At 39.2% G+C, this 16288-nt stretch overlaps 2 protein-coding genes and 1 pseudogene across 3 annotated transcripts in view; 1 reads left to right on the top strand and 2 right to left on the bottom strand.

Annotated features, from left to right (window-relative positions):
* The window catches only part of Gigyf2 (GRB10 interacting GYF protein 2), a 138606-nt gene that overhangs the window by 14926 nt on the left and 107392 nt on the right, over positions 1–16288 (top strand).
* On the bottom strand, positions 10350–10646 carry LOC119820362 (annotated as a pseudogene).
* LOC119820363 (transcription factor BTF3 homolog 4-like) lies at positions 15050–15863 on the bottom strand. 2 transcript variants are annotated; one of them, XM_038338584.1, is made up of 2 exons: positions 15847–15863; positions 15050–15521 (listed from the first exon to the last, which is right to left on the bottom strand). In XM_038338584.1, the coding sequence occupies exon 2, from the start codon at positions 15518–15520 to the stop codon at positions 15050–15052; it is 471 nt and encodes a 156-aa protein (XP_038194512.1). In that variant the 5' UTR covers position 15521; positions 15847–15863. The 2 variants fall into 2 exon arrangements, with proteins under 2 accessions (XP_038194512.1, XP_038194511.1); XM_038338583.1 differs by lacking the exon at positions 15847–15863 and having other exon boundaries at positions 15088–15153; positions 15356–15520.

Here is a 16288-nt window from a genome sequence, read left to right as displayed (position 1 = left end):
TGCATGGTTAGTACAAGGGCTGACATAGAGTAAAAGGCAAATAATATTTTAAACTTTGTGTTTCTGCCTTCTGAGTGTCAGGGTTTCATGTACGCATTAGTTACTGTGTGCTAGGGATTAAACCCAGGGACTTACACAAGCTAACCATGATTACTACAGGTTACAACCTAGAGCCTTCATTGAAGGTTTTTAGGACTGAGTCGGTACAGACTGAGCTATGATCAGTTAATAATTTCTTTAAAAATATTTTCTAGCAAGCTGGGCGATGGTGGTGCATGCCTTTAATCCCAGCACTTGGAAGGCAGAGGCAGGCAGATCTATGAGTTTGAGGCCAGCATGGTCTACAAGAGCTAGTTCCAGGACAGGCTCCAAAGCTACAAAGAGACCTTGTCTTGAAAAACTGGGAAAAAAAAGTAAAAACTCTCTAGCACTGTTTAACCAAACTTGAGCTTTGATGGACTGCCCTTCAGTTATTGTTTTTTTTTTTAAATATTTATTTATTACATATACAATATTCTGTCTGTGTGTATGCCTGCAGGCCAGAAGAGGGCACCAGACTTCATTACAGATGGTTGTGAGCCACCATGTGGTTGCTGGGAATTGAACTCAGGACCTTTGGAAGAGCAGGCAATGCTCTTAACTGCTGAGCCATCTCTCCAGCCCCGCCCTTCAGTTATTGTTGACCAGTATTCTAGCTATACACAAGTATGCCCATTGAGTTTGGAGATGTGGCTAGTGTGATTGAAGAACTTTTATTTATTTACTTAATAGTAGTTGGTGGTTGAGGTTCGTATGGAACTTGATGTGTAGCTTGGGTTGCCCTGAACTTACATCAGTCTTTTTTTTTTTTTAAATCTTTATTTATTATGTACAGTGTTCTGCCCTCATGTATGCCTGCACAACAGAAGAGGACACTAGATCTCATGATAGATGGTTGTGAGCCAAAATGTGGTTGCTGGAAATTGAACTCAGGACTTCTGGAAGAGCAGGCAGTGCTCTTAATCTCTGAGCCATTTCTCTTGCCCCACTTACAGCAATCTTGCACCTGCCTCTCTAGTGCTGAGATTGTCAGGGAATATGCTAATCACACCTATTTACTTATTCATTCATTCATTTGTTTGTTCATTAATTTATTGTTTTTTTTCAATCCAGGGTTTCTCTGTGTAGCTTTTAGCCTATCCTGGAACTCGCTCTGTAGACCAGACTGGCTGCCTCTGCCTCCTGATGCTGTGATTAAAGGCATGCACCAACACCTCCTGGCCACACCCATTCATTTTTAATTGTTAAAAAAATGGCTGGAGAGGGGCTGGAGAGATGGCTCAGCGGTTAAGAGCATTGCTTGCTCTTCCAAAGGTCTTGAGTTCAATTCCCAGCAACCACATACATGGTGGCTCACAACCATCTGTAATGAGGCCTGGTGCCCTCTTCAGGCATACACACAGACAGAGTATTGCATACATAATAAACAAACAAATAAATATTTAAAAAATGGCTGGAGATGTAACTCAATAGAAGGGTCAGTCTGGCATGCACAGATCCTGGATTGCATCCTTAACACCACCAAAAAACAAACAAACAAAAATAAAACCTCCAAACCAAAAACCAAGCACGGAATACAAAAGTAGTTAACTTTTACAGTTATAGCCTTAATTTCCCTTGTCTTTATGATAGACTTCCATTTTAAGAACAGTTGTAGGCTTACAGAAAATTGAGAGAATAATATAGGGATTTCTCCCTATTATAGTTAATAAGCCAGTATTGACACATTGTTAAAATCTATCATTTATGCTTTTCCTGTTTAATTTTACCTATTTTTTTTGTTGGAAGATAAGATTTGGGATGACATATGACATTTAATATGTATTTTTATGCTTCTTTGGCTCTGATGCTTCCTTTGTTTTTGATATCCTTAATGAGTTTAGTACTGGTCAGGTGTTTCTGTAGAATGTCACTGCATTAGAGTTTGTTGGTGTTTTCTTTATGATTTCTTTGGAGTTGAGTCTTTAGGAAGATTACAGAGTTGAACATGCCATCTCTATCTTAACTATGAGAACAACTTAGGAGGTAGAAGAGGGCAGATGGATTGCTTAGCTTAGGGTTAGTCTGGTCTACAAAGTGAGTTCCAGGCTAGTTGAGATATAGTGAGACCCTGTCTCCAAACAAACAAAACAAAACAAAACAAAACTCCATGATAGTATGGTTTATCACTCTTAATGGTCATCTTGATACATTTGTCCATTGTAGTTATTTCTTCTATTTTAAATTAAACTGTAGTTACTTCGTTTTTCCTCTTCCTCTCTCTCCCCCAACACTTCCCATACCCCCACTCTCAAATTTATGGCTTCTGTCTCTTTGTTTTACACACACACACACACACAGAGTCTATATAATGTCACTTGTATTCCTTCTTGAAGAACCGATTTTTATTTATTTATTTATTTTTAAAAAATATTTATTATGTATACAATATTCTGTTTGTGTGTATGCCTGCAGGTCAGAAGAGGGCACCAGACCCCATTACAGATGGTTGTGAGCCACCATGTGGTTGCTGGGAATTGAACTCAGGACCTTTGGAAGAGTAGGCAATGCTCTTAACCTCTGAGCCATCTCTCCGGCCCGAGGAACTGATTTTTAAATTAAATTTATTTTGGGAGCACTTATTCTAAGTTAAGTTTAGTTTTTATTTTAAAAATCAGTTTTTGAAGAAGGGACTGGTGAGATAGTTTAGCAGGTAAAGGTGCTTGCTGCAAAGCCTGATGATCTGAGTTCAATCCCAGGGATCCACATGATAGAATGAGAGAACCAAGTCCTCTCTACACATGTGCCTAAGGTATGCATGTATCTACACACATATGTAATGCAAAATAAGTAATATGTAATAAAAATTAACCTTTTTGATGGTTGGGGTAAAACCTCTGACTGCTAAAGTGCTGAGTGGTGGTGTTATTTCCCGAACTCATGTTTTTTTTTAAAAACAAAAAACAAAAAACACCAGGAGTGTAATTTTTTTACACTTACTGGCCTCTAATGCTGGCCAGCTAACCTGGTAGCTTCCTTAAGCTTTAGGCTAGTAAGAAATCCCTTTTCAAAAGGTGAATTGTACCTGAGGAGCAATACCTTAGACTTTTCTGTGACCTCCACATGCCTGGTAGTACATGTATTCTCTGCCCCAAATCAAAAAAATTTTTTTTTCAGAGAAATGCTCATTTTTATTATTTTTAGTTATGTATCTTTCCTGTCTTTGTCTTTTTTTCCACTCTCTCTGTCTGTCTCTGTCTCTCTGTCTCTGTCTCTCGTGTGTGTGTGTGTGTGATTCTGATCCCCTTGTCTCCATTTTCTGAGTACTGGGATTATTCAGCTAGTCTTTCTTTCTCTTTTTCTTTGTATCTGTGTGTGTGTATGCACATGTGTCTAGAATTTGGTTAGCCTAGGCTAACCTTGAAAATACAATCCATTTGTTTCATCCTTCTGATCCCTGAGATGCTTGCATCAGACTCAGTTTTTTTTAATTTAAATATTTGAAATGTTTGAGTACTACTTAAATTATAGCAGTACTCTTTATTTTTATTATTTTATGCTTAGGAGTGTTTTGCTTGTATGTATGTCTGTGTATTACATGTGTGCCTGGATCTCTTGGAACTGGAATTATAGACATGTCAGTCACCATTTGGGTGCTAGGAATCTAACCCTAGTCTTCTGTGAGAGTAGTCAGTAGTCTTAATGGCTGAGCATATCATTTCTTTTGTTTATAGCTTATACAGAGAATTAGGTTTCAGCATGTTTTTGTGTGTATGTGTATGTGGCTGCATGTATGCTGTGGTATACCTGTGGAGGTTGTGCTCCTATCTATTTTGAGGCCAAGGTCTCTCTAGCTTTTGTGCTTCAAGTGCCAGGCTAGTCAGTCTGTGAGCTTCTGGGAATTCTTTCTGTGCTTCTATCTCACTTAAAGAACATGGGGTAGGTACTTTCATGTCCACCCTCTTTGTGGATTATGGGGATTTAAGTTTAGATACTTAAGCTAGGGAGGCAAGCACTTTATCCACTCTCTCTTTAGCCAACAGCTCTTTGTTATATATATAAATGACAGATCTGTTAGGAAAGGAATTATCCATAATTTCATTATTCAAAGTAAATAGTGGTCTGACGTTACAGCTCAGTGGTAAAGGTGCTTTCTGTCAAACTTGACTACCTGAGTTTGATTCCCAGAACCTGCGTGATGAAAGGAGAGAAGTGATTCCTGGAGGTTGTCACTCTGACACTCTGACATGAATGTAACCCCCCACCCACCAATAACCCAAAATTAAAACTCATGGACTGGGCAGGTAGCTTAACAGGTAAGGGTGATTGTCGACAAGTCTGATAATCTGAGTTCAATTCCTGGGACTGGCATGCTGCCTCCTTCCCCCAACAGGTAAAGACATGTAATTTCAAAACAAAAGTAAACATCAGTAGTTTGGGATATACACAGGTATGGTCTTTTACAATGTGTTGGATATAGTCTTTATTCTATGACTTCCCCTTAATCCTTATCATGCCTGTTTTTACTCAGTAGCTTTTGCTAAGCTGGAATCTTTACTAGGGACTGTAGTCCTTATCCTTAATACACTCAGATAATTTAGTTAGCTCTTACCAGAGAATGTTATCTGAATCCATTAGATTTTTATATTGCACCAAAGAAAATACTTTATACATTTCCTGTAGAAAACCTAACCTTAAATATTTCTGTACAAGAATGCTATTCTCTGGAAGTTGGGCCTACTGGAAAAGCGGTAAGAAACTAGAAGAACTCGGGAGAAGGATATCCTGTCCCTTCAGTTAGTAATATGTTCCTTCTGATGGGAAAAATGACTTTCACCTTTTTGCAGTTAAGATGTTCCTTTTCTCCCAAAATAGATAACTTTTTATTGGAAATCAGAAAAGGTGCAAGGTAAAAGAAAAACAAAGTTGTCCCATAAATTTTGAAGATTTGGTATTTTAAAAGTTGTTGACTCAGGTGGGCGATGGTGGATCTCTGGGAGTTCAAGGTCAGCCTGGCCTACTGAGCAACCATTTCTTAAAAACAAACAAACAAAAAAGCAAACAATAAAGAATTGTTTGCTCATCAGCAACATTTAAATTTTGAATATTTATATTTGCTTTTTTATTAGTGATTAGATGGGTTTTATTAGCTCTTTAAAAATCTATCTATCTATCTATCTATCTATCTATCTATCTATCATCTATCTATCTATCTATCGCATGAGTGCTCTATCTATACACATGCTTTATACCAAAAGAGGGCATAAGATCACACTATAGATAATTGTGGTTGTGAGGAATTGAACTTACTACCTCTAGGAGAGCAGGCAGTGCTTTTAACCACTGAACTGTCTCTATAGCCTGGGGTTTTATTAGTTTAAAATTCATATGAAACTATTTGTGACAGGACAGTACAAGCGATAGACTAATAGCAAATGCTTTAATTAGTTTTTTGTTTTTTTGAGCAAGATTTTGTTGTTACCCCAGGCTGGCCCAAAACTCATGCTCCTCCTATGTTAGTCTACTGAGCTGTAGTTACAGACATGTACTACCATGCCCAGGGGGAAATAGGTGTTGGGTATTCCCTACAGCCAGTCATTCTCCTCTGAGAACTATTGCTTATATTTCTTGTATATTCTTTCAATTTGTGTGAATGTATGTGTGTTGTTTTGAATATATGAACATACTTGCTTCTCAGAAAAACTGTTTAATGTTTTTAAGTTAAAAAGAAACTCTTAGGTTAGTCTTCTGTTTTAAAAGCTTTAGTTGTAAGATAATAGATCAGTCCTGATTCAAAAGAGTTAGGATGCCACACATATATTAGATCTGCCTGTTATTACAATGTAAGACATTTGGCAACTGTATCATTATAAACTGTCAACTTAGAACATTCAGAACAGTTCAAATCCTGGCTTATCAACATTGCAGCCCTCTATAACATATCCTTTATGCAGCAGTTGTAGGATGAGCTGCATGTATTGGTTAGTTTCTTAGCAAGGCTTCTCTCTTGCTGCGGCTACTTCATTTCCCGTTGCCATTGTTACTTTTCCTGGCCTCTCATTTACTCAATCTTGTGTTCTGCTGTTAAACTCTTGCTTCTTTTTTGAGAGCCATTGAGTTTCTTTATACACATACATACATACATACATACATACGTACATACACACACATACACACGTTTATTTGGTGTGTATGTTTTGCCTTCACGAAAGTCTATGTACTATGTACATGTCTGGTGCCCACAGGGTATTGAATCCCTTGGGACAGGAGTTACAGATGGATGTGACCCATGTGAGTGTTGGGAATCAAACCCGGGTTTTCTTTTTTTTTTAATTAATTAATTTATTTATCTATTTATTATGTATACAATACTGTGTGTATGACCGCAGGCCAGAAGAGGGCAGCAGACCCCATTACATATGGTTGTGAGCCACCATGTGGTTGCTGGGAATTGAACTCAGGACCTTTGGAATAGGAGGCAGTGCTCTTAACCTCTGAGCCATCTCTCCAGCTCCTAAACCCAGGTTTTCTAGAAGAACACTCAGTGCTCTTAACCACTGAGCCATCTCTCCAGCCCCTTTAGTAGTTTCTTGAATGTAGTGCTCCTTCATAATGCAGAACCCATTAGGGACTGGTATTTACTAGGCATTTGATAATTTTGACTTGAATACTGTTGTCATATTGTAATATAGATGTCATCTTTGTTTTAGATTTTACGAAGTTTCCATCTTTAAACTCTGTTAGCCCCCTTAAGACTTTGGATACTTGCAGATGATGAGTAGCACTGATCGTCTTAACTTTTGGAAACTGATTTGTTTATGTTGACTTAGTGGTTGTTTAGCTGTCTTTCAGGATGATCAATAATGGTTCTTAACCTTTTTTGTGTGTGTCCTGGAGATTAACTCGGGCCTACCACATATTAAGACAGGCACTCTTCACCAAGTTACACAGCCCTCTTTCTTCTAAAATCATAATGTATTTATATAATTTAAGTTCGGATTTATTATATTTTTGTGTGTGGGTGTGTTTGTGTGTGCGTGCACGCTTATGTGCCAGATTAATTTCTAGTGTTTACCCTATTGCTTCTTTCCACTATGAATCGAATATAGTTTGTTTTTATGTCTTGTCTTAATTCTTGTCTTTATGTCTGTCTGTGTGTGCAGGTGCATATTTGTGTGCCAGATATGTTTATATATGTGTACACTTATATGTAGATGCCAGAAGACAACCTCAGCTGCTGCTTCTTAGGAACCAGTTGCATATTGTTTTAAAATTTATTTGTGCCTTTGTGTGCATGTATGCAAATGTGTATATGTTTTAGCACACATGTGGGAGTTAGAGGATACCTTATAGGATTTAGTTCTTGTCTACTGTGTTGGTTCTAGGGATCAAAGTAAGGCTCTTGGGTTTGGCAGCAGTTGCCTTTACAAGCTGAGCCTAGCCCGCCCTTTCTTTTTTGTTTCTGTCTGTCTTACTCTTCCTCCCTCCCTCCCTCCTTCCCTCCCTCCCTCCCTCCCTCCTTTCTTTCAGATTTATTATGTATACAGTGTTCTGTCTGCAGTTGTGCCTGCACGCCAGAAGAGAGCATCTCAGATCCTATTATTTATGGTTGTGATTCACTGTGATTGCTGGGATTCGAACTCAGGTCGTCTAGAAGAACAGTCAATGCTCTTAACCTATGAGCCATCTCTCCAGCCCCCCACCCCCCACCCCCTTTTTAAAGACGAGTTCTCTCATAGGCCTGAGTTCATTGATTATGCTAGACTGGCTGGCCAGTGAGCCTCAGGATCCATTTGCCTCTGTCTACCCAACACTTGGATTACTAAAGTACACCATTGATTCTTGACTTTTAAAATGTGGATTTTAAGGTTTGAAATGAGGTCCTACTGCTTATAAGACTGTGCCATCTCTCTCACCCTTGTCTCTTATAAACTGATAAAGGTATAAGTGACTAGGTGGTGGTGGCACACGCCTTTAATTCCAGCCCTTTGGGAGGCAGAGGCAGAGGCCAGCTTGGTCTACAGAGTGAGTTCCAGGATGCTGGGGCTGTTACACAAAGAAACCCTGTATCGAAAAAGAAAAAAAGGTATTTAAAAAATAACAGTATAAGACTGGAAGGGAGCACCTACCTAGCATGCACAGTGCCTTTGGGGTTTTGCTGAACACTGCCTCCCTCCCACACCCCAGGACTTCATCACAAAAATGGCAGCATGGAACCTTTATTGGCAGTTATATTCAGTGTACAGTATCTACAATGTTAAACTTACTGTAAAGAATTTGAAATGGGCCGGGCAGTTGTGGCGCACGCCTTTAATCTCAGCACTCAGAGGACAGAGGCAGGCGGATCTCTGTGAGTTCGAGAAGAAGAACTTGAAATGGATTTTTCTAAAGACAGTATATTTGCTGATCTTGGTAATACGCTCCTGTGATTTCAGTACTTGAGAGATAGAGGATAATGAGTTCTGGACCAGCGTAGCCTACTTGGTGAGATCTTGTCTCAAAACAAGAAATCATTGTATTATATGCCATTTTTAAGAAGCAACTGATTTTGGGAATCTGTTTAGTATTTAAAACATAGAGTTTAAAGCACTGTTCATTCCCGACAGCAAAAACTTGAAGTTACCTGTTTTATAAACATTATATAACTTTTACAGAACTATGACTTGGAGCTCGAGAGATGACTCAGTGATTAAGAGCAGTGTTACTCTTGCAGAGTACCCAGGTTTAGTTTCCAGCATCCACATAGTGGTTTACAAACATACGTAACTCCAGTTCCAGGACATCTCACCTTCTCTTCTGCCCTCCGTAGACACCAGGAATGTCTATGGTACACATACATACATGCAGGCAAAATATTCATGCATAAAAAATAACGTAATTCTAAAACATTTTTAAAGAGCTAAAATTTTTTTGACTTTATTGTATATATGTTAGAAATTTGTCCCTTAAGCTGTACTGAATGTTTCAAAATAGAGGATATAATAGGATTTTTTTTTTTTTTTTTTTGGAGACACAGTCTTCTGTATCCCAGGGTATTCTCCAACTTAATATGTAGCTGAGGATTACCTTGACTTTTGATTTTCTGCCTCCATCTCTCCAGTGCTGGGGATTGCAGCATGTCCCATTATGCCCTGTTTATGAGACATCAAGGATAGAACCCAGGGCATATTCAATGTTAGGCATCCCTAGATTTATAGTGTAATTCTAGTATGTAGAAAATAATAGTTCCCCCTTTCCACTACATACAGATGAACATAAAAAGAGGTATGGAGGAACACTTTGTAAATTTTTAACATTTCAGGTGAGAGTAATCATTGGCTTACTGAAAATTATTGTGTTGTGGAAGTGGAGTTGTATCTCCAGGGGAGAAAGCTAGAGATGAGTTAAGTGAAAGTTGCGAGTTGCAGATGTCTAACCATATGGTCTTTCTCTACTTGTAACCTTCTAGCACAGTGTATATACTGAGACATTTGCTTAACCCCCTCCATCCAGATTTTTTTTTTTTTTGACAGAGGTTTATGTATGTTAAGCTGGCCTCCAACTCACTTTGTAGCTGAGGCTGACTTTGACCTCCTGATTCTTCTACCGCCATCTCTACGAGAAGCCACAAGACAGTGTCTAATTCTGCCAAACTGGAGTTATAAGTAGTTGTGTGTTGCTTTTTGTGGTTCCTGGGAATCAAACTTCGGTCCTCTGCAAAAGCAGTGTGTGCTTCTAAATGCTGAGCCATTCCTCTAGTTTTGCAAATTGGATTTCTAAAAATTTTAATTATTTTGAAGATAGGGTCTGGCTATATAGTACATGTAGACTAAATATCCTTCAACACATTTCTTCCTTTGCGTTTGTACTGTTCTAATTAGATATGAGTTAATAGAATGCAGACTATTGAAAGGATGTAAGAAGACTCTTTAAGAGTTAGCAATAATTGAGAGAAAATAATAGGTGAAGGATTTCAGGAGTTTCACATGATTGGCTTTTTCAGTGTGATTGACCAGCAGACTTTCAAAACAGTGGTACCTTTATCAAAGCTCCCTGCTTTGAGGTAAGCTTATTTAATTGATTTGGAATGACATACAAAGTAATACTATAGAAAAAAAAATCAAGTTTGTAATTTGGGGCAGGGTAGGTGGGTCTTTTCTCCCAAGCTCTCTTTCCCAGACTATTTAGAAAATTTGTCTTCATTTCCTCTGTGCCCTTTTTGCCATTACACACTTTTTTTTTTGTACAGCCATAAGCTTTATAAGGAACGGAAGAGCACGTTTCCCCACATTGTATTCAGTCCAGTAGAGCCCAGGTTCTGGTGCTCGTGCTCAGTCCTCAGTGGAGACGCTTCAGGCTTTGCTCAGCACATTCTCCACGGCTCTAGTTACCTCATCAGCACTCAGGTTGTTCAGAGACACATTCTTCTCTTGGCCAAAAGCTTAGCGGGCCCAGAGCTTGGGTTGCACCTCCGAACATTTGCGGATTAGAATGGGCAGGCCGGGGTGCGCCTTCTTCAGCTCCAGGTACCGTTGCTGGATGAAATCCCTCACACCCTGGCTGTCCGGCGAACGCTGGCATAAGTGGATGCGAATTTCACAGAGCCCGAGCTTGCTCCCGACCGCTTGGCCCGCAGCGGCGGCCGCCATCTTTGCTAGCAAAACCCACTACACACTTTTGAGCATAGTTCTAGCCACAGGTACTTAGTAGAGACAGCACTTGAGAAATTTATACTTAAATAAGTCATGATTATTCTTGGGAAAGTTAGGAAGGGAGATACAGAAAAGCTTGGGTCAAAATAGTACCAGATAGTACTAATCATGGAGGAAAAATTAACTGGTGTGAATAGAAGGCAATCTAGAGAGGAGCTTGGCTGAGTAGAGTTCAGAGTCAGCTTCAGATCCCAAGTTTTACAAATTCAAAGCTGTTTCCCAAAGGTCAGGAGGCTTTGTAGGGGTTTGAGTTGAAAATATTTAATTGGGTAGGGTTTGAAATGATGCCCTTGGGTGTGGTGGTACATACAGAGCAGACTGATCCCTACGAGTTTGAGTCCAGTCTGATCTACAGACTAAGATCCTCAGGGCAGCCAAGACTACACAATGAGATCCTGTTTCCCCAAATCCTCACCCCCCCCCAAAAAAAACAGAAAAAAAAAAGATGGGAAGACTATTCTCATTTTAGCACCCAGCTCTTAGTTTAGAAAAGACTATTCAGAGATAAGGCATAATTTCCATTTCAACTAATGTTTTATAAGTCAGAGGAACTATGTAAGATAGTCCTTCCAGAAGTTTATTAAACGCTCTCTATTAAATTGATTGGGAAGGAGTAATCTAGGATCTGGAACTCAGGATTGAGTAAGGTGCTCAGTGCTTAAGTTAGATTTTTCTCCTTTAATTCACAAGGAAAAGGGTCAGAGCACTCTCCTGTCGGCTGTCGAGATTAATTTACTTGCATTGTTGTTAGTGCTCTCCAGAAGTGTTGCACCAGGACATACTCTAGGGGACCGTGTTGTAATTAGTAGCTGGCTCAAGCTTTGGGCATTTGGTGTTTGTGAGGTTTTGCAGTACATATAGTGGGGATGATCAGGTGTACTAGAACAGGATTTTTCTGCTCATTCATTTGTTCCCTAGATGCTCCCTGTGTTTAGGCTCCTCTTACAGCTTAAGACTGCAGTCTGGAATTGAGTCCATACCCAACTCTAGGGTTCTGTTTTTATTGTGTTAGTAACACCTGTGGAGTGTGGTGTTTTGACAACCTGTGTGATCATATGTGATGGCCTTGTAGTAAGTTAAAGAGGAAAATAAATTGCTATGTGATTTTTTTTTTTTAGTATTTTCATAGATACCAAGTAATTTCAAATTAGAATAAATCCATTTTAGTTCAATTTGTGACTTGCTTTAGAAATTTAGATCACCTTTGCAGTAGTCAGAGGTCCCCTAAAAGTTCATTTGAAAGCATTAGGGTAGGTAGAGTTTGAAATAGTGGTTTAAAAAGAATTAAGATTAAAAAACAAATGGCACTCCTTTAATCCCAGTGCTTGGGAAGAAAAGGCAGGTAGATCTCTGAGTTTGAGGTCAGCCTAATCTACATAGTGAGTTCCAGAATAGCCAGAACTGTGTAGAGATCGGTCTGGGAGAAGGGAACCCAAAAAGTTGGACAAACAATAACAAAAAGATTTTAAAAATGCATTTATTTCATTTGTTTTAGGCAAAACATGTATGTGTGTGCGTGTACCACCATGTGGGTACTGGGAACTGAACCTGTGTCCTCTGCAAGAATATAGCAAGTGTTTTTAACCACTGAGCCATCTTTCCAGACTGTAGATGTTTTGTATTACCAAAAAAAAAATAATAATAATAATCTTAACCTGATGCAGTCTATATAGCTCAATTTGGTACCAGGTGTTTTCACATTCTTGTACAAAACATACTGAACTGATTGTGGCAGTAAGGTAACAGGGCTGACTGGTATGCAGAATACTTATTTTAACAGTTTCTTGGTCTTACCTAATTACTTAATTTGGGATGTACTGTGAGTTTAATTGGCTCCAATGCACATATTCATTGTAAAGCTTTTAACCTTATGCATTATTTAGAAGAAAACATAAGCTAGATGTGTTGATACACATTTGTAATCTCAGTACTTATGAGGCAGAGTCTGAGTCTAGCCTGGATTACATGGTCAGTCCTTGTCTCAAAAAAACAAGTAAACAAAAGAAATGATAATTTTAGGAAGTCTGGCATAGATTTTTCATATTTTGTATTTTAAAAAAGTTCTTTTAGAGAACTTGGGAGATGGCTCTGTGGTTAAAGTCTTTGCCATGCAAGCCTGAGGACTGGAGTTTGGATCCCCAGAACCTATGTAAATATCAGGTGGATGTGGCAACTTCCCTTTAATTCTAGCCTCAAAAGTCAGGGACAAGGGATCCTCAGATGAGTCTGGCTAAGGAGAATAGCAATGCTGGTGAGCTCTGGGTCCGATTGAGAGACTCTGCTATAATAAATAAGGTGGAAAAAATATCAAGAATGATTCCTAATACCAGCTAAGGGCTTCCACATGTACATGCATTCCCCACAAATGTAAACATGCAAGCTCAAGTGCATATACCACTGGAAAAATGAAAAAAAAAACTCTCTTAAGGGAGTTTTAATAGATTTTTATTACACAGTGTATCAGTTTTGTGTACCTGTTAAAAGGAAAAGAGGCTAGAGAAATCGCTCTCTCTCTTTTACCTCAGTTAGTAAAGCACTTGCCATTCAAGCATTGGGGTCCGGGTATGATCCCCTAGAATGCTCATTCAAAACCTGGGTATAGTGGCACATGCCTATAATTTGAGCACTGGGGAGGAAGAAACAGCATGCCTGTGCCTTGCTGGCTGGCTAATCTAACCAAATTGTCTTGCTAGTCTAACCAACTCTAGCTTCTAGTCTCAAAAAGTAAAGTAGAGATTGAGTGACGAATATACCTGTTAGCCATCTCTGGTCTTCACATACACACATGTAAGAACACAGTAATGTTCCACCTTTCTCTTTTTCCCAGCTGTGTAGTAGTAGCAGCATGTCACTCAAAATGTCTGAAAACAGTTCCATTTCTATGGATTAGACGAGTCTTTTTGTAATCCAGGTTGACCTTGAACTCAGATCCTCTTGCTTTAGCTTCCAAGTGTTGGGATTGCAGGTGTGCTGGGATTACAAATATTCTGGAACTGTAGGTGTGTAAATGCCTGGTTCCACTATTATCTGTTTAAAATTTAGTGATGATTTGGTGCTTGTGACAACTTTAAAAACGATATAAGCAGTTTGGACTTTAAAATTTTTTTTTGGCATATTTGTTATATACTTAAGTGTATACTGTAGTGAGTTCGAGACCAGCCTGGTCTACAAGAGCTAGTTCCAGGACAGGCTCCAAAGCCACAGAGAAACCCTGTCTCGAAAAACCAAAAAAAAAAAAAAAAAAAAAATGTATACTGTATACACTTGTATGTTCTATGTGCATGTGTGTGCATATGAATATGATTGCCAGAGGTGAATGTTTGGTGTCTTTCTTAGTTGATTTCCACTTTTTTGTTTTGAGACAGGGTTTCACTGAAGAACTTTTCACCATCCAGCAAGTCTCAGGGGTTTTCCTGTCTGTGTACTTTTATAAGGTGTCCATTTAGCAAAAGCGGTAGTAATAGGTTCCTCCCTGGGGCTTATGACCTTCTGGGCCACAGACTTCTAATCTAGTTCATAGTATTTGGCATGGATTTCTTTCTTCGGAGCAGGCCTCAAATCTTGTCAGAAAGTGCCTGGTGACCTGCATTACTTTTATGCCACTATTGTACTAGTGAGCACATTATACCTGGCAGGTTGGCATTACAGCATTCAGGCTTCACTGCTGTATTGATGCTTTTCTCCTCCTGTATATAGCATCTTCTGGCACTATGAAAATTTTAGGTCGCTTCCACTGTGATTTATGCCCTATAACCAAATGTGTTGTGACTTCAGTAATAGGGTGTTACCATCTTATTCTGGTAGGTAATCAAGAACAATGGCCATAGCCAGTGTTATTTTGAGGGTTTGGCTCCCACTGATATTTTCATTTAATAACCCATGTCTTCTGGGTTATCTATGTTCCAAACCCCTGCTCCCCCTCCCCCTTAAATTTCACTTTTTTTTTTTTTTTACAGTATTAGGGAAAAAGTAACAAATGTAAAGGTTTGTTTTATTTCTATTGGGGGAAGGAAGAGGATAGATAACTGTTATCCAGTTCTCTGCTCACCGTGTACACACATACCCACACACATACACGCCCAAAAGTCCCCCCTGAAAGCAAAACAACCACCCTCAAACTGTATCAATACTTCATATTTTGATCAAAAGAATAGATACTGGGAAGTGCAAAGTACAAAATCAAATGACTGAGAAATGCTGATCAAACAGCATTATTAATATACAAAATATTTATATTACTGTACTAGTAACAGGTGATGTTCTCCATGTCTGTAAAACTTTGGAACAACAGAGCTGATTGTTAAATCTAGTACATGCCAGCTTCTAAAACCCAGAGGATTTTAGTTAGCTTCATTTTTCGATGCTTCATCAAAATTTTCTACAAGATCAGGAACACCATCATCTTCATCAGTGTCTTCTGGTTTTGGTGCTTTACTATCCAATACTTGCCGTGGGAACTGCTCAGCTAACTTTCTAAGGCTTGTTAAGCTGTCAGCACCGAGCTGACTTAGTATTCCAGGAAGCGTTTCTGAGATTGGTTTGGCTTCTGCATGACCAGTAATTGCAAAGGTGTTAGTGGAGAGGGAAGCTTGGACTTTGGGGTTGTTGAAATGAATAACTGTTCCATTATCTTTAATCATGTTCACCTCTTCAATACCAGCTATATTGTTCACAGCCAGTTTCTTTAGAGAACTCTGAAGCTTCTTATCAGCAGTAGCTGTCCTATGCACCACCTTCTTCTTTCTGCGAGCTGTACCTTTGTCCCCTATCCGGACCTGAGCTTGAAGTTTGGCTAACTTTTCTTGATTCATGCTCTTGCTAAATCTGCAGTGGGGAGGGTCCTCCAACACCAGTACGTGGCAAGATCAAGATGGCTGCCTTAGCTGAGACAGAGAGCTAAATTTCACTTTTAAATTAGCTTACAGAATAGTGGGTTTCTTTTTGATTTATTTTTTTTTTTTGGTTTGGTTTGGGTCCGTCTCCTCAGACAGGGTTTCTCTGTAGCTTTGGAGCCTGTCTTGGAACTAGCTCTTGTAGATCAGGCTGGCATCAAACTCACAGAGATCCAGCTGCCTCTCTGCCTGGGATTAAAGGCGTATGCTACCACCGCCCCACTTCTTTTTGATTTTCCTGAGACAGGGTTTCTTGGTGTAGCTTTGGAACCTGTCTTTGACCTTGGTTTGTAGTCTGGCCTTGAACTCACAGAAATCTGCCTCCCAAGTTCTTGGATTAAAGGCATGTGTCACCACTACCTGGTGGGTTTCTATAAGTATTTTTCTTTTTTAAAAAAATATTTATTATGTATATAGTGTTCTTGGCACCAGATCTAATTATAGATGGGTGTGAGCCATCATGTGGTTTCTGGGAATTGAACTCAGGACCTCCGGAACAGCAGTCAGTACTCTTAACCTCTGAGCCATCTCTCCAGCCCTCTATAAGTATTTTTCATGCATCCTTTGTGTTGGTTACTACCTTCTGCTCCCATCTTCATCCCCATTAAACTTATTTGCTTGTTGTTACCATCTCCTCCTCCTCCTCCTCCTCTTCCTCCTCCTGCTTCCTTTTCTTTTTTCATTTTT

This window comes from Arvicola amphibius, chromosome 8, assembly GCF_903992535.2.
Source record: "Arvicola amphibius chromosome 8, mArvAmp1.2, whole genome shotgun sequence".
NCBI classification, from domain to species: domain Eukaryota; kingdom Metazoa; phylum Chordata; class Mammalia; order Rodentia; family Cricetidae; genus Arvicola; species Arvicola amphibius.
This window is presented reverse-complemented; position numbering and strand designations above follow the sequence as displayed.

What these genes read in the sequence shown, in the direction of transcription:
- LOC119820363 (XM_038338584.1), bottom strand. Translation starts at nt 15,520, where the DNA reads ATGAATCAAGAAAAGTTAGCCAAACTTCAAGCTCAGGTCCGGATAGGG.